General features: G+C 45.2%; 1 protein-coding gene across 7 annotated transcripts in view; it reads left to right on the top strand.

Moving 5' to 3' along the window:
- LOC117668115 (uncharacterized) overlaps positions 1-19,124 on the top strand; it is a 57,411-nt gene extending 38,287 nt beyond the window's left edge. For 5 of the 7 annotated variants that reach the window (XM_087884620.1, XM_087884621.1, XM_087884618.1 and 2 more), the window contains 3 exons: positions 2,284-2,410; positions 2,949-3,044; positions 5,202-19,124. In XM_087884620.1, coding sequence (XP_087740746.1) covers positions 2,284-2,410; positions 2,949-3,044; positions 5,202-7,825 — 2,847 coding nt within the window. In that variant the 3' untranslated portion in view covers positions 7,826-19,124. The remainder of the gene's footprint in view (positions 1-2,283; positions 2,411-2,948; positions 3,045-5,201) is intronic. The other 2 variants (XM_087884617.1, XM_087884622.1) reach the window with 1 other exon arrangement.
- The last annotated feature ends 1,998 nt before the right edge of the window (positions 19,125-21,122 follow it).

Raw genomic sequence — 21,122 nt, 5'->3', positions numbered from 1 at the left:
CAGCGCTGCCGCCCGAAAACCCTTTCTTCTCCAAATCTAAAAACCGGCAGCTCCTCCTCCTCCCCCTGCCAGCCTCACCATAAAACTTGGGGTTTGCCTTACAGGGGGGAGAAAAAGTCCTGGTTGGGGGGGGGAATCCTCTTGGCAGAGGCAACGGCAGCTCCTCCTCCCTTTGCCAGCCTCACTGTAAATCTCGAGGTTGCCTTACGGGGGGAAAAAGTCCCCCCCCCCACATAAGGCAAACCTCGAGCAAAGACACCAGCGCAGGCAAAGAGGCAGCACTGGTTTGCCGGCACAAACAGCCTCCAACATGGATCCGAGGAAGTGGCTGTCAATGGCATGGCCGGTGCGCATTACATGCTAAGAGAAGCTGCCCAGTGGACATGCGTGTGCCGGGAAATAAATTTCTGGTTTCCGGTGCACGCATGGGCATCAGCCACCTAGTCTTCTGGTTACTGGTGAGCATGAGTGTGGGATGATCAGTTGGCCAACTGATCTTCTGGTTTCTGGCACAGCTGCATGCGTGAAGTCCTGCTGATCGTCACATGCACATGCGCACCAGTAACCAAAGACTAGCTGGCCGGTGCGCATGCGTGCACCAGAAACCCGGAAGAGGAATGGGCACCACTGTGCATGCCAGGCAACATGGCTCCGCGTGCCAGCTGTGGCACACGTGCCATAGGTTCGCCATCACGGGCCTATACCATTTCAGACAAGTGGGTGTCCAGTCTCTCCTTAACAACCTCCAACCCACAACCTCTGAAGGCAAACCGTTCCATTAGTTAATTCTTCTCACTGTCAGGAAGTTTCTCCTTAATTCCAGGTTGCCTTTCTCCATGATTAGTTTCCATCCATTGTTTCTTTTCCTGCCTTTTATTGCTTTGGAAAATAAGTGGGGCCCTTCTTGTTTGCAGCAGCCCCAGAAATAGTGGAACACTGCTATCATGTCTCCCCTAATCCTTCTTTTCTCTAGACAAACCATATCCAGTTCCTGCAATCGTTTTTCATATGTTTTAGTCTCCAGGCCTTTAATCCTTAGTTGCTTTTTGCACTTTTTCCAAAGTCTCCACATCTTTTTTTGGTAACGTGGTGACCAAAGCTGAACTTGGTATTCCAGGTGTGGTCTTTACTCAGGTGTTTTTAAAGCAGTGCAGATGAAAGCCCAAAGTAAAAAGTAAAGTCCAAACTTGACTTTTGTAGACAGCCCAGTAGCTGTCCAGATAAAGTTGGAGACACTGACATAGACTTGTAAACTTTTATATAAATATAAATCTATTTAACCTACCAATTTACAGCAGTCTTTGTCATCATCCAGAAAAGGAAGAACATAAGATAGTCAGGAACATCCTGAGGTAAATCTAAAACACAGAAGGAAAAAAGGAGGGAAAAAAGGGAAACGCCCCCTTTATACTTACAGCCACCAATCATAGCGTAGATTGCATCACGCATGAGTCAGCACTCTCTAACTAATCAATTACAATTGTGTTCTGGCCTATTTGTACATTTTACTGTTCTAGCTATGAAATTCAATATCCTAACTGTTCTGTCCCCGTCTCACACACGTACACCAGCAGTCGACCAAGAGTTAAAATAAACCAGCAGACAAGAATTTCCTTTGATAACAGAATTGGCAGCAACCCAGTGGCTGCTTGCCAACAGTCTTTACTTACAAAGGGAGGTTTATTTCCTCCGACCGAAAACATCAAAGTCCACAAAAGCCAAAGAATAGTCAAGTCCAGTCCAAAAAATCAGTCTAAGCAGAGCATATAACAAAGTTCCAGAAATGCAGAATGACTTGCTAGCTTTCAGTTTTGTCCATCACAAAGCCTGAATGGCCACCACACTCACTTTTATCCCCTGTGGGATGTGGTCCAGTGACTCAGCTTAATCTCTGGCACGTCTCCTTCTCTGCTGCGCGCGCTTGTCTTTCCGACGCTGTCAGGGATCCAGCCAAGACTTATCTCTGTCGCTATCTAACTGCGGCTGCTCGGAAATGCCTGGTTCCTGGCCTATCTCTTCTCCTTCGGAAGACACCTGAGGCATTGCCAGAGAGGAGGGTCCTGGAGAAGGAGGCCTTGCCAACTCCTCTCCTTCACTTTCAGAGTCTTCTCCCTCCGATAAGATGGGCTCGGGGGTCAGAGTCACAACACTAACATGCTTGTTTGCCCTACTTGGAAAATCTGCAGTTTGTTCATTAAGAAGATTCACATGTAATCCATTGATGTGTTCATTGTTAGGAATGTTCATGGAATATGTTGTCTTTTTTCCCCCTCCCTGTGTCAGAATTTGGTATCATTTAAGGACGTAGCTGTGTTTTTCTCTGTGGAGGAGTGGGCCCTGCTGGATTCGAAGCAAAAAGCCCTATACCGAGAGGTCATGCTGGAAAACAAGAGGAACATGGCCTCCTTAGGTAAGGGATTCTGTTAAGATATTGTAGTGCAAATTATATTTTTTTGAAATTAATGCACGTGAAGTCCTCCAGCATGATTATTTGTTTTTTGTTGCTATATTCTTCTCTAAACTGCTGATTTTCAAATTTGCAAGCTATTTATTTGAAGTTTTCATCCTTTTCTAAGAAGCCTGGCTTTTGTTCAGAAATGGACAGTATGGAGAGCGTGGCCTTCACAATCCACTCTCTTCCGTTTGTTAAGAATCTGATCCAATCTTGCACATGCTGTGCATGAAGGGAAAAAAAATAACCAAGTGGAACCGGTTAAGAACAAAGATGGAATATATAAACCAAAGTTTAATACAGTACTGTAAATAAAAGACTTTCAAACACAGTGCACTATATGGCTGCTAGCAGCGACCTTTGCTATGCTTTTGTCAAGGGAAAGAAATGGTTGACAGAGAAGGAAAACACATTTCTGCACTACAGTTCTTCCTCCCTCCACCCTAACATTGATCTTACTAAACAGTTCTGAGCCAGTCTCTCTCTCTCTCTCCAGGACAAGATACTGTACCTTTCCATCAACTCTTGCCTCTTAGGCAAGGAGTGTCTTCCCAAGGAAAGCGACCAAGCTCTACTCCAGCTCAACATGGAGGTAAGAAACAAAGGAAAAGTATCAATTTGGACTTGAAAAGGAAAATAATTAGAGCTCATGTGGAGGGGAAGAAGGTAAAGACCATAGGAGAAGAAGAAGGACTGGTCTTTTCCACCATATGCATGATCCTTAAGGATCGAGAAAAGATAACAGAGGTGATTAAATTGGCTCCAGGAACAGATGCCATAATCACGAGAAATAAGACAGGCCTCATTTCAAAAACAGAACAGCTTCTTGTGCTTTGGACTGACAAACAGATCCAAAAAAGAAATCCCCTTAGTCTTCATCTGATTCAGGCAGAGGCACGCAGCATTTTTGAAACGCTAAAGCGAGGAGCAGGTGAGGAGTACAGTGAGACCTTTGGAGCCAGCTATGGCTGGTTTGCGTGATTCCGAAAAACAATTAAATTACTATAACTTACGAACAACAGGTAAAGCGATGTGTGCTGATGAAGCTGCCCAACACTTTCCAGACCAACTGGATGAAATTTTACTGTAAATTTATATCTACAGTAAAATTTCATTTTAACCCACATACACACACACACACATCAATTTATATAAAGTTTGTGTCAGCCTCTCTGACTTCATTTGGATATCTATTGAGCAATTCCCTGACAGATTTTTCCCCCCTGGTTTGAAAGGGTGGTGGACGTGAGCAGCTCAAATAAAAGGCTAATTTGTTCGATGTATGCAGTAGATAAGAGTGTCCTTCTTTACATTTCTACTCCTACTTAGTCTGATAAAATGGCCTAAAACCTCCACACACTGTCCCCATGAAGTTTCCCATCCTAGCCATTTTCCAATCCTACCTCTTGCGCTTGTTTTTTAGAAGTTGCTTTCATTTTGTTTATTGATTTATAATGATGACACTTAAGAGCCCGATAAGAGTCCATGGGTTTATCACAAGAATTTATACTCCATGCAGTCATCTGGTCGGAAAGAGTCAGATCTGAAGAAGTTACTTGAATGAGAAGCGAAACATGTTCAAAGAAAAAAAGGAAATCCAGTTGCCTTTAGGAAAAGAGTGAGAACTAGTATAGAACTTTATATAGTTTTTATCCTTTTAATATAATAAGGCATCAAAGGTTTCCCTATGGCAAGCTGGAGGCTAATAAATTGAATGAATGAATAAATGAACGAATGAATAAACATAGGTCTCTTTTAAGTGTCCCTTCTGCTTCCATAGAACTAAATCTGAAGCAGTAATTCTGATGGTTCTCGCCCCATAAATTTTAAATGATCTTATCGAAAATTTTCTCGTTTTCATTTTGTCCCATTGAGGACAAGAGAGCGCCAAAGGTCAAAGGTAGATTTATTAGGCAAGTCATATTGGCACAGCTGGTGAAAACTCGACTCTGAAGATCCCAAGGTTTTCCCCACCCAATTCAAAGTTCTCCCTCCCCCCCTCCACAGTCCACTCATCCATCACATGGTCAAATCAGGTCACAGTCCGAGTCCAGTTGTTTTCCTCCCGTGCCTCAGCAGGTGCTGATGAGAACGTCCTTGGTTCCCAGGAGAAAGAATTCTATTTTGGCTACACATGCCCAGATATCTCTACTCCCCCTGTCAGGTATGCTTCCTTCAAAATTCAAGAAAGAATGACCCCAACTCCATTGTTTATAGAGAAAGGTACTTTTACTGAAAATTGAAGTGATCGCAACCAAGGAAAAGCAGAATCTGAGGCAAAAGCGCGAAAATTACAGATAGAAAGCATCCCCTCCCACTGCCCAACGTAAATCATCCAATCCAAAGGTCTCCCAGGGGTCAGGTGGAAGCGCACGTCTGGCAGTGTCATCAATCAGGAATGCCATGACCGTTGACCCGATAGCAGCTTCAAAGATGCAGCAGTATAGCTTAAGATTCACTTTCGTTTCTTCTTCAGCACACTTCCCCCCCCATGCTAACTCCCTCTCCCCCGTTACCATGGCAGCCAAAGCAGTAAAAGACAGAGGCTGACACCCCCCTTCCATTCCCACAGCTCTACCGAGCTTCTCTGTGTCAACCCTGAACACAATCCAAAATGGCTTCAGGGTTGACACCATGTTTTGAACCAATGGGATTTTGGAGGAAGTTTGATCCTGTTCAAATACAGGAATGATGCTTGATCCTTTTCACACCTAAGTTTGTCTTAACTTTTCTTTTTTTCTGTTGCAAGCAGGTGACGGATGGGAGATGGAGGATTTTGGCCAAGAGGCAGCAGCACCTTTGCCAAAAGACAAAAAGGAAGTTGCAGAAAAGATGTATGGAAAGCAAAGTTCTGAGAAAAACCAGTTAACGGTTAAGCTGGAGAATTGCTCTGGTTTCCCTTGTCCAGATCCCAATGTCTTATTGGACGGAGATGATTGCCATGAAAAAGAAGTGTGTCCAAGGTGTGGGAAAACACTCCAAGATGAATCTGGATTATGTGACTGTTGCCAAAGCACTACTGGAGAGAAACAAGATGAAAGCAGGCAACGCTCCAGAAGGATTCCTCGTCTTGCTTTACATCAGAGAATAAAAGAAGGGAAACTGTACAAATGTACGGAGTGTGCAGAAAGCTTCAGTACAAGCCATTCCCTTTCAATGCATAAAAAGATTCACAAAGCAGAGGATCCACATAAACGTCTGGATTGTGGAAGGACCTTCAGGCAGAAAAGTCACCTTAATTCATCTAAGAAAGTCCACAAAGAGAGGAAGCAACATCAATGCATTAATAGGGGAAACAGCTTCAGAAGCAGCGCCTCCTTTACTTCCCATCAAAGCATCCACAGAGAGGAGAGGTTGCATCAATGCAGGGAGGGTAGAATGAGGTTTACTCGGAGCAGGGAACCGAATTCCCAGAAAAAAAGCTCCACTGGGAAGAAATCATGTAAATGCCTAGAATGTGGGAAGAGCTTTACCGAGAAAAGTCATTTCAATTTACATAAGAGGATCCACGCTGGAGAGAAGTTGTATAAATGCACAGAGTGTGGAAAATGCTTCAGTGCCCCCAGTGCCCTTACTTGCCATAAGAGGATCCACACAGGGGAGAAACCCTATGAATGCTTGGAGTGTGGAAAAAGCTTCAATAGATGTGATACGCTAACTAAACATAATAGGATGCATAAAGGGGAGAAACCTTATAAATGCCTGCACTGTGAAAAAAGCTTCAGTCAAAAAGTTCATCTAAAGTCACACGAGAGGATCCACACAGGAGAAAAACCATTTCAATGCATGGAGTGTGGAAAGAGCTTCCGTTTCTCAGCAAGCCTTAATGTCCATCACAGAATCCACACGGGGGAGAAGCCCTTTCAATGCTTGCAGTGTGGAAAGCGCTTTTCCCTTTCTGGTGGCTTTCATGCCCACGAAAGGACCCACACAGGGGAGAAACCGTATAAATGCGTGGAGTGTGGAAAGAGCTTCGGCTCTGCAGGTGAGCTCACTTACCATAATAGGACCCATACAGGGGAAAAGCCATATCATTGCACAGAGTGTGGAAAGAACTTCGCACAAAAAGGCAACTTCAATTTACATAAGAGGATCCACACCGGAGAGAAGCCCTATAAATGCACAGAGTGTGGAAAATGCTTCAGGACCCCCTGTGAGTTTACTTGCCATAAGAGGATCCACACAGGGGAGAAACCCTATGAATGCTTGGATTGTGGAAAAAGCTTTAGCCGCAGCCGTACTCTAACCTTACATAATAGGATGCATAAAGGGGAGAAACCTTATAAATGCCTGCACTGTGGAAAGAGCTTCATTCAAAAAGTTCTTCTTAAGTCACATGAGAGGATCCACACGGGGGAAAAACCATTTCAATGCATGGAGTGTGGAAAGAGCTTCCATTGCTCTGCAAACCTTACTGCCCATCACAGAATCCACACGGGGGAGAAGCCCTTTCAATGCCTGCAGTGTGGAAAGCGCTTTGCCAATTCTGGTTCCTTTCATGCCCACAAACAGACCCACACAGAGGAGAAACCGTACAAATGCCTGGAGTGTGGAAAGAGCTTCCGTAGATCCAGCCACCTAACTCGTCATGAAAGTATCCATAGTGGAGAGAAACCATATCAATGCACTGAGTGTGAGAAGTGCTTCAATAATCCACATAGTCTTACTGATCATAAAAAGACCCACACGGGTGAAAAGCCTTATGAGTGCACCGAATGTGACAAACGCTTCACCAAATTGTGGTCCCTCACTTGCCACAAAAGGATCCATACTGGGGAGAAACCATATGAATGCCACACTTGTGGAAAGAGCTTTAATACAAAACATAGCTATATCCTACATAGCAGAACCCACACTGGGGAGAAACCATATCAGTGCCAAGAGTGTGGAAAAAGCTTCATTGATACTGGAGCACTGACGATCCATAAAAGGATTCACACAGGGGAGAAACCCTATAAGTGCACTGAGTGTGGCATGAGTTTCAGAATAAGTAGTAGCCTTGGTATCCACAAGAGGACCCACACTGGGGAGAAACCATATACATGTCATGAGTGCGGAAAGAGCTTTAGTCGAAGTCATTCACTCAAGAACCATAGAAGGCTTCACTCAGAGGAGAAACCCTATAAATGCTTGGAGTGTGGAAAATGTTATAGAGAGAGTGGCCAGCTTACCTCCCACATGAAGATCCACACAGAAGAGAAGCCGTTTACATGTATTGAGTGTGGAAAGAGTTTCAAAGATGTCAGGAATCTTACACTCCATAAAAAAATCCACACAGGGGAGAAGCCGTATCAGTGTGTGGAGTGTGGAAAGCAATTCAAAACCTGTAATGACTTTAATTGCCATAAGAAGATGCACAGCAGGAAAAAATGATGTGAATTGGTTTTGTTGATTCTCAAAATTTCCTTCATGCCCATAGATGTTTTGCAGGAGATTCTGTCGAAATGCATGGAGTATGGGAAGAGCTTCCAAAGCAGAAGAAACCTCTTGATCCATTAAAAAGAAGAGTTGTCTTGTAGAACTAGGAATTAACTTTTGGACATTAGATCTTTGTGCTAGAGTAGAGTAGAATAAGAGTAGAAACAATAAGAATAGAAATGGAATAGAATATAGGAATGGGATTGGGAATGGAATGAAATTCTCTCATTGGCCAAGTGAGATTGGACATACAAGGAATGTGTCTCCGGTGCATACGCTCTCAGTGTACATAACATGCAACAAACAATCAACTTTTGTCAATGCGAACAGCAAAAGTAGGTAGGGATTTAAAAACTAACACATCCAGATGTCTATGGAGATTTTCGGTTGTCCAGGTTGCAGTTGTCCCAAAGGTGCTTTTATCAAAAGGCACTGACTTTTTTTTCCTTGAAGAGATTTCCCTTCTCATCCAAGAAGTTTCTTCAGTTCTGTTTCTTCATGAATGAGAAGGGAAATGGCTATCATCTGCCCTTTAACCAATTCTTCTGCCAGGTCATATTTAAGTAGATATTTATAAATTTTCGAAATTAATTTCCCTTCTTTGGATTCTAATAATTTGTCCAATCGATTTTGTTTTAAATCTATTCCTCCCTCCTCCTGATGGTTCCTATATCTTATCTTTATTTGTGAGTAGGGCCACCAGTCTGTTCCTATTCCTTGTTCTTTTAGTTCTTCCCTAGTTTTCAGTTTCCCCTGCACATCTAATATTTCTCTGTATCTTAATATTTTTTGTTTTGATAATATATTGGGGTAAGTTATTGCTTCTATTGTTGATAGCCAGCCGGGAATTTTCATGTAATGTTTGTGTTGGATTTGTTGCCATGTGTTGATTAAGGATTTCCTAATAGTGTGATTGTTAAAATGTTTATATATTTTATTCCCAGAGTTCCAAATAAAGGCATGCCATCCCTTCATCAAGTCATGTCCTTCCAGATTTAACAGTCTTTGGTTATCCAGAGTTATCCATTCCTTGAGCCATAATAAGCTTGCAGCCTTATAATATTTTTGCCATGCCAGGAAACCAAATCCGCCTCTAATTTTATTGTCTTGTAATATATTTAATTTTATTCTTGATTTTTTCCCCTCCCACACAAATTTTGTAGTTATTTTGTCCAAATTATCAAAGAATTTCTTATCCAGTTTTATTGGAATTGTTTGGAATAAATAAAGAAGTCTTGGAAGTATATTTGATTTTATCGCTGCTATCCTCCCCAACAAAGATAGTCTTAGTTTCCCCCATTTCTCTAAGTCCTCTTTTATTTTCTGGACTAAAGGTTCATAATTATCTTGTTTTATTGTTGTAGTTCTAGCCGTCAGATTTATCCCTAGGTATTTCACTTTTTTAGCTGCCTGTAATCCTGAATCTTTTACTAATTTCTCTACTTGTTTTGTTGTCATATTTTTTGTTATCATATTTGTCTTTTCTTTATTAATTTTTAGGCCTGCTACTTTTCCAAATTTTTCAATCTCTTTTAATAATTTCGGGGTTGTTTCTGTTGGATCTTCTATGAAGAAGACCAGGTCGTCTGCAAAAGCTTGGACCTTGTACTCCTCTCTCTTAATCCTTAATCCTTGTATTTCTTTGTTTGCCCTAATTCTAATTAGCAGGTTTTCCAGAGTTAAAATAAAAAGTAGGGGGGACAGCGGGCATCCCTGTCTTACTCCTTTATTTATTCCAAAAAAATTCGTTGGTTCCCCGTTTATCAAAATACATGCTTTTTGGTTCTGATATGTTGATGTTATCATTTTTGTAAATTTCTCTCCAAAATTCATAGTTTTAATTTGTTGTTTCATAAATTGCCAGTTTACTTGATCAAACGCTTTTTGTGTATCCAGAAAGATCAGGGCCACCTGTCTCTCTGGATGCACCTCGTAATATTCCAAAACATCCATTACCATCCTTAAATTATTTTTTATTTGTCTTGTGGGCAAGAAACCGTTTTGGTCCTGATATATTTTGTTGTGTAATATTGGGCATTGGGAACATTGGGCACAGTATACAGCTAGAAGAATGGGAAAGAGTGTGGGAAAACAACTACAGCATGACAAAATCGGTAGCTTACAAAGAAAATCACTATAAGATGTGGTATCGATGGTATCGGGCCCCCGCAAGGTTAGCGAAAATGTACCCAAATGTAAATCCAACCTGTTGGAAATGCAAAAAAGCACAGGGATCTTTTTACCACGCTTGGTGGCTCTGCCCAGAAATTAAGAAATATTGGAACAAGATAAAAACATGGATAGTAGAAATAACAGATTACGAAATTGAATTAGAACCCGAAATTTTTTTATTAGGCATGATTAAAAAGAACATTAGAAATGATATAAAATGGACATTACTTACGTGAACGTCCTTTCTGGGCGCGCTGCTGGAGAATCCAAGAGCGTGGGTAATTCCCTCAGTTAGGATGAAGATACTGAGTGCTTGTTGCTTTAAGAGATTGTTGACTCTGCCCTCAGGCCTGGCTGAGGCTCAGTTTCTTTCACGAAGAAGGCAATGAAAAATCCCAGTCATAACAGGAACAAGGACAGGAGCAGCGCGCCCAGAAAGGATGTTCACGTAAGTAACGTCCATTCTCTGGCGCGCTGCTTGGAGAATCCAAGAGCGTGGGACGTACCCAAGCAAGTGTCACGAAGGGTGGGAAGCCGGTTGTTCAGTAGAGTCCGAATTAGAGATGACAGATTGTAAAACACACCGTCCAAAGGACGCCTCAGCCGAGGCAAAGGAGTCAACCTTATAATGGCGTATGAATGGTGTAAGGGATGTCCAGGTTGCCACGCGGCAAATGTCCAGGATAGACTGGGTGGCTCAGGCAGCGGTCGTGGAGGCGCTCCTCATCGAGTGCGGTAGAATACGGCCCGGAGGTGACCTGTTCTGGAGCGTATACGCCTTAGCAATGCATGCCTTGAGCCAGCGTCCGATGGTGGCCGAAGAAACTTTGCGCCCCATTGACCCAGGCAGAAAAGAGATGAAGAGTGCCTCTGACTTGCGGAAAGCAGCGGTTCGCTTGATGTAATGTCGGAGCACCCGACAGACATCTAAGGTGTGTCATTGAGCTTCTAGCCGATGACGAGGAGCAGGGCAAAAGTCCGGGAGGACAAGCTCCTGGGAGCGATGGAACATCGAATTTACCTTCGGCAAGAAGGAAGGGTCCAGCCGGAGCACCACACGGTTGGTGTGAAAAATACAAAGGTCCGGACGGACGGAAAGAGCCACGAGTTCAGATACTCTTCTTGCGGAAGTAATGGCGACGAGGAACACCACCTTCAAGGTCAGGAACCGCAGGCCAATGGAGGACAAGGGCTCAAAAGGAGCGGACATCAGAAGCCTGAGAACCAAGGGAAGGTCCCATGTTGGATATCGGTGGACGACCGGGGGTCGGAGATTAGTGGCCCCCCGGAGAAAGGTACGAATCTTAGGGTCCTGAGCCAAGGGAAAAGGTGACGCCTTCTGAAGGACCGTGTTGAGGGCGGCCACCTGGCGGCAGAGAGTATTTGGCGCCAGGCCTTTGTCGAAACCGTCCTGAAGAAATCGAAGAATAGTGGAGATGGAGGCGGAAGACGGGTTGGAATCGTGAGCCGCACACCAACGACGGAAGGCTTGCCACGTGGCGTCATAAATTCGATTTGTAGAATCTCGGGAAGCTTGCATAGTGGCAATAACCCGCCCTGGCAGGTTGTCTCTCAACAAGAGGGCCCTCTCAAATGCCAGACGGTCAGTTGGAGCCACTGAGGCTCCGGGTGGCAAATGACCCCCTGGCAAAGAGAGATTCGATCCTGGGGAATCCTACAGGGCCGGGAGATGGACAAGTCCAGCAGGTCCGCGTACCACGCCCGTCGCGGCCAGTGCGGAGCGACCAGGAGAACTTCCGCTCCCTCCGAGATGATCTTCTGCAGTACTCTGGGGATGAGAGGGAGAGGAGGGAAGGCATACAGCAGTCCCGGTGGCCACGGGCATCGGAGGGTGTCCGTCCCCTCTGCTGTCGGGCAAGGGAACCTGGAGAAAAAGCGGGGAAGGTGAGTATTGCGTGGGTTCGCGAACAAATCCACAATTGGAGTGCCAAACCTGGTTGACAGCGCTCGAAAGAGAGAGGGGTGCAGCTGCCACTCGGTGTGGTCGATCTGGGAGTGGCTCAACCAGTCCGCCTGGATGTTGTCCGACCCGGAGATATGTTGAGCCGTGATGGAGAGCACATGTTTCTCCGCCCAAGATAGAAGTGACATCGCCTCGTCCAGGAGCGACTTGGATCGGGTGCCGCCCTCCCGATTGACATGTGCCTTGGCCGTGGTGTTGTCGGTCAAGACAAGCACGTGTCGTCCCTCTACGTCGGACTGAAAGAAGCGGAGCGCCAGGTGGATCGCTCGGAGCTCCAACCAGTTTATGTCGTTCTGTAGGTCTCATGGCGACCAAAGCCCCTGCGCAACCTTGGCTGAGAGGTGGGCTCCCCAGCCCACGAGGCTTGCGTCTGTCGTTATGGTCACTCGGTGCGGCTCCTGGAAGAAAGAGCCCTGTGTCACCGCAGGAGAAGTCCACCACCGGAAAGACCGCCGTATTGATCTGGGGAGGGACACCTTGGTCCTGGAGTTGCTGCCGAGGGACTTCTGAAGGGGGAGGAGAAACCACTGAATGAGGCGGGAATGAAGACGAGCCCAGGGCACGATGTTTATACAGGAGATGAACTTGCCCAGGAGTTGAGACAATGACAGGATGGGAACCGTGGTAGAAGAACAGACCTGCGAAATTATGGTCGCTATGCTCGTTCGACGATCCTGCGAGAGGAAGACATGTCCCGAAGCCGAGTCGATGATGGTCCCAAGGTGCTGGAGACGCGTGGTGGGATGTAAGTGGCTCTTTTCCAGGTTCAGAGAAAAGCTGTGACAACGCAAAGAGTTGCACACCATCTCCAGATCCTGTAGAGCTCGGCTGTGGGACGAGGACAGGATCAAGATGTCATCTAGATAGGAGAGGATTCTGATAGGGATGAGTCTGAGTGAGGCTGCAACCACCGCAAGGACCTTCGTGAACGTGCGAGGGGCGGACAAGAGACCGAACGGCATCGCCCTGTACTGAAAGTCCTGGTTGGCATAAGAAAAGCGGAGGAAGCGGCGATGCGATGGTCTTACCGGAATGTGGAGGTATGCCTCCTTCAGGTCTATTGAAGTCATCATGTCCAGCCTCCGGATGCATCCCAAAATTGAAGAAAGGGACTGCATTTTGAAACGATGGTACGAGATCCACTTGTTCAGTTCCTTCAAATCCAGAATGCCTCACCAGCCTCCTGAGCTTTTCAGGACGAGGAAAAATATTGAGTAGAAACCGGTTCCACAATGTTCTGTGGGAACCGGCTCTATAGCGTGGATATCCAGCAGATGCTGAATTTCTTCGGACATTAGACGCCGTTTCTCGGGGTTGGCAGGCACCGGGCAGGAAAGAAAACGGCTGGGAGGGAGGGAGGAAAACTCCAGGGTCAGGCCCAGCCTGATCGTTTGAAGGACCCAAGCATCCGACGTCGAAAGTTCCCACTGGTGTAGGAAGTGGGCGAGGCGGCCGCCGATGGGGTGGCTGGGACAGTCATTTACCCCGTCTGAAGGAATGAGATCCGGCACCACGAAAGGGACGCTTGGAAGGTTGTTGGTGTCGACCATGATCTCGAAAGGGAGCATGGTCTGGGGCACGGTCGGAGGAGAAGGAAGAAGGCCGGTAGGCAGCGGAACCGCTGGTGCCAGTGGTGGGACAAAAGGACTGTCACTGGCCATATGGAGAATAGCGATGATCGGCCCTTCGGAAGGATGACGGCATGACCTTCCTCTTATCTTTATCCTCTATGAGGATAGGGTCCAGTGCCTCCCCGAAGAGTGTGGAGCCTTTGTATGGTGCGGAGGCGAGGCGCCATTTTGCCTTAGTGTCCGCCCTCCACGATCGCAGCCACAGGAGGCGATGGGATGTAATGGTCGAGACCAGGGCGCGGGAGGCAAAGCGAGTTGCAGCCAGGGCAGCATCGGCAGAATATTCCGTGGCGGCTACCAGCTTATTTACGTCCTGATGCAAACGCCTATCATCGGGGGGGAGTCTTTCTTGTAGCTGGCGGAGCCAGATCAGAGATGCACGGTTGAAGAAGGAGGCTGACGTAGCTGCACGAATGGCCCAAGCCGCCGCTTGATGTGATTTGCGGAAAACCAGTTCGGCCCTCTTGTCCTCCGAACGGAGGTCATCCGCTGAATCGTTGGAGAGGATTGCGGAAGATGACAAGGCATCCACTGATGGTAAGGCCAGAAGATCCTGAAGAGAAGGGGCGGAGCAAAAAAGCTTTCTATCCAAACCATTAGGAGCTGCCAAAGATCCAGGTTGAGTCCAGGGCCTCTGGACGACCTTGGAGAAAATCTGCGGACAGGGGATGAATTCTTGATCCGTTTTGGGTACTGCGAAGAGGGCCTCATGTGGAGATGGGTCATCGATTGAGACGGCTGGTCCTTGGCGGCAGCCAACTAGGTGGTAACAATGGCCTTGTGTAGCAAGGCTTTGAACAAGGCAGGATGGAATAAACCCGTAGAGGTGGGTTTATCGGGCAGTACATCGTCGTCCTCAGAGAACTCCATGTCTCTGTCCTCGTCATAGTCCAGCTGCGAGTCATTGCTGTGATCAGACTCAATTATAGAACAATCACTGGTCTCAGCAGGCACCCTAGATGATACGGGGGCTGAGGTTGCAGAGCAAGGTTGAGCCCGTTGCGCCTGGATGGGTTGCGGGTGAGCCACAATAGGAAAACCCGACGCCATCACCTGAGTGATTGTAGCCGTAACCATTGCTTGCAAGTCACAATGAAGGGGATGTTGACCGTCCGGTAAACGGAGCCCGGCAGCCATAGGTGTGAAGGTCGCTTCAGGAAGAGGGTGCGAAGATGACGGGCCTGCGAGCAGAATAGAGGGCGGCGGAAGGGCCTGAGGCAACTGTAGTTGGCAAGGCGCAGCCAGCTGGTGAGGTGGGTGGACCACAACCGAAGCGTTCAATGGAGGCACGGGGGGAGGAAGCTGAGGTGGAGCAACCCCCGAAGAAGGCGCGGACTCCGACTGGGCCGCGGGTTGCGATGGAGGCTGGGCCTTGCTTTGAGCCTGAACAAAGCGGCGTTCCAGGGCCGCGTGGCGCCGTTTTGCATCTTTGGCCTCAGCGGAAGAGGTTTTGTGCCCCTTCGCAGAGGAGGACCGATCAGATTTTGAAGATTGCTTGGGGCGTTTCTTGGCCCCTGCACGCGAGGAATGCGTCTCCGGTTGAGGAGTAGGAGGGCTTTGAGGCTGTTCGATGTCGGAGGACAGCTCGGCGTCGGCCATTGCAGAAGGTGCAGAAAAATTGAAGTGAAGTCGCAAAATGACTTGATAGGTAGATATTTTTATACTTTTGTTTGTTTGTTTGTTTGTTTTGCAAAAGAGAGTGGGGGGAGAGAGGGTCAGGTGACACGAAAAAACCCCACTGGTGCGGTTACTCCCAAGGGAGCAGATGCAGAAAATTATAGTCAGGCGTCACCCAGGTAAGTAAATGGAACAGTTAAAATGGCAGCAGAGAAAGCAGATTGAAAAATCAAAATGGCGGCTGGAAGCGGGAGAATCCAAAGGTGGTGGTTGAGGAAAAGTTCCGAGGCAACGAAGTCTGCAAGCAGTTCAGCGCAAGGAATCCAAGAGACAGAAGCAGTAGAAACAAATCAAATTTGACCAAGAAACCAACGAGGTGAAAGAAGACTCCGGAGTAGAAGGTGCGGCCGAGCGACGAAGACAAGCCCCAAGATGGCGCGAGCGCGGGAAAGACAACCCCGGCGTAGGCGCGCAGCGATGACTGAATGTATGGCCCGAAAACAGAGGGCACTGTCTAGGAACGAGACGCCTAGTGCTGTCAGAAGGCAGGCGAATCTTCTCACTGTGTTGGGGATGGTTTTTGAGGGTCCCCAAACGCAGGAAAGTTCAATTGGGGCTACGTCTTAGGTAGACGGAGGCAGCGATACCGCGTCTCCAGGGGACGAGACACCGGAGAAGGTAGAAAGTAAACCAAGCGGCTCGTTTGATCGCAGAAACGCACGCAGAGATGCCGATGGCAAGGCAGAACTCAGCGGCAGGCGGAGAAGGTAAGGAAGGCTCTGGCGAGCAGCCCAAAATTTCCAGCGGCAAAAAAAGCCCCAACTCGCAGCCCAGCAGAAAATGGCCGATTGACAGTTGTAAGTATGCATGCAGAGATGCCGATCGCTAGGCAGAGCTACTGTGGCCCGAAAGTGATCTGGGAAGCGAAGCTCGCAGAGATGCGTGGCTGAATGCAGAGCTCTGCGGCCTGACAAACGAGGGCAGGGAGCCTGGAGCCCCAGACCCCTCAGCGCCCCGATTAGAGAGTGATATGCTCAGTCCAAGTAATGTAGACAAAAAACCCCAAGGAAAGGGATCTAGGATATAAAGGTAAATAAAATAAAAAAATAAAAATAAAATAAAGGTATAGAAGGAGAATGCACGGAGCAATAGAAAGGCACTGCGGCTATCCTAACTGAGTGAAAGGAACTGAGCCTCAGCCAGGCCCGAGGGCGGAGTCAACAATCTCTTAAAGCAACAGGCACTCAGTATCTTCATCCTAACTGAGGGAATTACCCACGCTCTTGGATTCTCCAAGCAGCGCGCCAGAGAATATTTAATACTTCACATAATTACGGTGGCTAGATTAGCGGTAGCACAACTTTGGAAAATAGATCGATTGCCAACCGACCAGGAGCTAATACAAAAGATATACACATGCGCAGAAATGGACAAATTAACTTTTAGAGTTACAGGACAAGGAGGACTCAAAATATTTTACAATATGGAATAGATGGTACCAGTGGATAAATCAGAGGAGGGGTAATGGGTAAAGATGAAATTTAGAAGAAATTAATATAATTAAAAACTGCACTGTCAGATGGATAGAAAATGAAATATGTCACTGTACGTTTGTATATATGTATATATAATAATAGAAATTAGTAGGTGAAGTTGTGTACTGTATATGTAAATTTGTTTCTTGACTAAGAGAAACTTGTATGTTTTAAATGTTTTTAAGAATGAATAAAGTTTTGTTTTAAAATTAAAAAAAAAAGAGAAGGGAAATGGCTTCAAGGAAAAACAAAGTCCAGTTGACTTTTGAAAAAAGGCACCTTTGGAATAACACCTTCAGACAACATTAGGGTACAGAAAGCTGGCTTAGAGCATAGAGAAGATGGTGAAATATTTCAAAAGGAAACATTGCAATCTAAGTGGTGAGGTCCAGAAAAAGTATTATAAAAAAAGAATTGTTGTCCACTCATATTTCCCTAATGTTCTAAGGAATCAAGCAGTGAATTCTACTATACACATGTGAAGAAAGTCACACCAGATCAAAGAGAAATACAATCTTCAGTGAGCACTTCACTGGGAGAAAGTGATGGAAGAGAATAGACTATTGAACCAATACGAGACTTGAGAGTTTTGTCAAAAGTAATAACTCAAGGGATGGTGCTGTGTCTGCACCACCTAATGTTGGTTGTATTTAATTTATTTTTAGTCTGAGATACGATATTGATTATGGTTGATTTTTATTAATGCCCTAACTTGTACAGTAGCTTAAGGCTTAGCTTTTACGTCTCAGATATAGGCTCTTTTTGGTCAGTAAATTGGACAATTTAGGGAACCAACTTTAGAAAATACAGGTGGCCTTTGACTTATGACCACAATTAAGCTCAACATTTCCATGGCTAAGCAAGACAGTTGTTAAGTGAGCTTTCTGCCATTTTACAACTTTTGCCACAATTGTTCAGTTAGTAACATGGTTTTAAGTGAATCTGGTTTCCCCATTGACTTTGCTTGTCAGAAGGTCTCAAACGATGACCCCTGGGACGCTCTTAACTATCAAAAATACAGGCCGGTTGCCAAGCATCCAAATTTTGATCACATGACACCGGGATGCAGCAACGGTCGTGTGAAAAAATTCATAAATCATTTTTTTCAGTTCTGTTGTAACTTCAAACAGTCACTGAAGAAATGATTGTAAGTTGAGGACTAATTGTAAAGCAACAATTGATTATTTGGTATTAAGGCAGAGTCATGAATGTTAAGAAATTTTGTTTTAGTCGAACTGACAATTGCCAATTCATTGAAACCCACCTTGGAAAATACAGGGAAGGAATTTCTTAACATCAAAATCCATCAGGGCCTAGACTAGGGATCTCCAAACTTGGCAACTTTAAGATTTGTGGACTTCAACTCCCAGAATTCCTCTGGTACACGTTACCCTGCTAGCTGGGGCATTCTGGGAGTTGAAGTCTACGAGTCTTAAAAAGTTGCCAATTTTGGAAACCCCTGTCTTAGACTTATGGAATTATGGTCTGTTGTTGTTTCTTGTGCCTTCCTGGAGTAAAGTCTTTCAATGTCCGCCATACTGGAAATGGAGAAAGAATTATGGGGAATAGTTCCTTGATTTTCAAAAAAAGGATTACAAGCATGATGAGACACCTGAATATTCACGATAAAAGTTAATATCTCAAAAGGGGAAAGATAGCGAAGAGGCCTAAGATTCCTTGGAAAAGGCTCAGGTTTCCCAGGGAACAAGGCCAAATGTACGTGGCACCCGGCAATTGGAAAGCCAAAGTCTCATCAGGGGTGGAGAATCCTTTTTTTGATTTGTGGACTTCAACTCCCTGGCTCCAGAATTTGGAAGTTGAAGTCCACAAATCATAAAAGGGCCAAGGTTCACCACTCCTGTCTAAATAGAAGGATCCATGGAGATTCAATTACCAGGTTAAATGCTTCAGCTTACTAAACCATAGGCCCAAATGTACTATGGAACAAGGCAAAAGGCACAAATAGGAGAAGAAAAAAGGATGCTGGAAATAGAAAGTATCACAGAAAGCTATGCTATATTATTGCTGAAGCGACATTTACAAATGTGTTTAGGTTTCCCTGTGCATATATTAGGATAGCTTTAAATAGCTTGGCTTTGCTCTGTATTACATGTATGCAGGAAGGCTAAGTTGTTAGTGTAAAACAGGCAGGAATTACTGTAAAGATGAGATGAGAAAATTCCTTCTGACTCTGACTCGTAAAGTGTCTGGCAAATGCTGTGTAAAGCCCTCCAGTGCACGTTGGTGGGGTGTAAAGGATTTGAGGGAGATTTCCTTGTGTTACTTTTTCTGCAGAATAAAAGTTTTGCTTACAATCTTGTCTTCAATGTATTCAATTTGAGGCTGGGCGCATCTGGTAACACGCCCGGAGCAGGAAAGGTAAGGAAAACCAAAAGTGCCCTTGAGTTCAGAAGGGGCTCTTTCCTTCTTTCAACCAGATGGCAAGAGCAATTCATGAAGAGGAAATGGGGAATACGCCAGGAACCCTCTCTCTGCAATCCTCAAGCATGCTTTCTTAGGCTTGGAGCTGTTTTACTATAGGAGAAATATTTTGTAGAGGTAGTCCTCAATTTATGAGCACAAGTGGGCCCAAATTTTTGTTGTTAAGTGAGATGTTAAGTTAATTTTGCTCCATTTTGTGACCTTGCCACAGTTGTTAAATGAATCCTTGCAGTTGTTAACATAGCAACACAGTTGTTAAACTGTGTTGTTAATCCCCATTGACGTTGCTTGTTGGAAGGTCGCAAAATGGGATGACACTACAATGGTCATAAATGCAATTCAGTTGCCAGGTGTCTGAATTTTGATCACGTGATCATGGGGATGCTGCAAGCGTCGTAAGTGTGAAAAAGGGTCGTAAGTTACCTTTTTTCAGTGCTGTTGAAACTTTGAACGGTCCCTAAATGAACTGTTGTAAGACGAGGACTACCTGTGTAGTAGCAGTTGTTCTTCTGAACTCCATATACTTGGAAACGGAGGGATTATATCTTTCCTAGCTCAGGCTTTTTAAATAGTTAAATATTTCCTAGGCTAGAGGGGGAGTTTTCCGCTTCAGAATGGAATGGTTAATGGGACTCTTATAGAGCATTAAGGGGGCCTTTTGACTCCGCATTTATTCGGATAAAATCAAAAGAAAGCAGTTTCGGTTGTTTTTTCCTCTTTTGTATCTTTATTCTCCTCTTTTGGGGGAAGTCATCTTTGACTGAATGGTGGTTGTCTACATCTCAAAGTCATATTGCTCTCAGACACACCCCATCAACACTTCAAACACAGGTTGTCCTCAACTTACAACCACTGTTCTGCCCAAAATTTCTCTTGTGAAATGAGAAAGTCAATTTTTGTCCCATTTTATATTTCTTGCCGTAGTTATTACATGAATCACCACCGTTGTTAACTACTAACACGGTTGTGAAACAAATCTGGCTTCCCCATTGACTTTGCTTGTCCGAAGCTTCGCATGACCCCGAGACACGGCAACCGTCATAAATATGAGTCAGTGGTCAAGCGGCTGAAGTTTGATCACATGACCATGGGGATGCTGCATGCTGGACGTGACCATGGGGATGAACACATGACCATGGGGATACTGCAATGGTCGTAAGTGCGAAAAACGGACGTAAATCACTTTTTTCAATGCCGTTGTAACTTCAAATGGTCACTAAATGAATGGCTGTAAGTTGAGGGCTACCTGTACTGTTTAGTAGTTTTTCTTCTGAAATTCATATACTTTTAAATATTTCCTGCTTCAGACCTTTTAAATAGTTAAATATTAAACATTTCTTAGCTCAGAGGTTTTCTTCAGCTTCGGAGTGATAAAGTTAATCGGTCTCTCTTCTGGATCATCAAGGGATCCTTGGCTGGGCATTTATTGGGGATAATATTAGAAAAACACAGTTTCTGTGGGGATTTCCCCCCTTTTCTCTATTCTCTCTTTTGGGGCAAGGGAGCCATCTCTAGGTTGTATTGCTCTCCGACATGCCCCATCGACACTTGAAATACAGGTAATCCTCAACTTTCGACCACAATTCATTCCAAAATTATAATAGAAGGGGAACTTACCAAATGTGCAGATGATACTAAGATGGCAGGAATAGCCAGCACCCTAGATGATAGGCTCAAGATCCAGATGGATCTTGACAGACTTGAACACTGGGCCCTATCTAACAAAATGAAATTCAATGTAGAGAAAAGTAAAGTCCTACACTAAGGCAAGAAAAACCAAAAGTACACATATAGACTGGGTGAAACCAGGCTTAATAGCAATACCTGTGAGAAGGATCTTGGAGTCTTAGTGGACAACCATCTAAATATGA

The sequence above is a fragment of the Pantherophis guttatus genome, chromosome 2 (genome assembly GCF_059756535.1).
Source record: "Pantherophis guttatus breed Tessera chromosome 2, ASM5975653v1, whole genome shotgun sequence".
Taxonomy (NCBI): domain Eukaryota; kingdom Metazoa; phylum Chordata; class Lepidosauria; order Squamata; family Colubridae; genus Pantherophis; species Pantherophis guttatus.
This window is presented reverse-complemented; position numbering and strand designations above follow the sequence as displayed.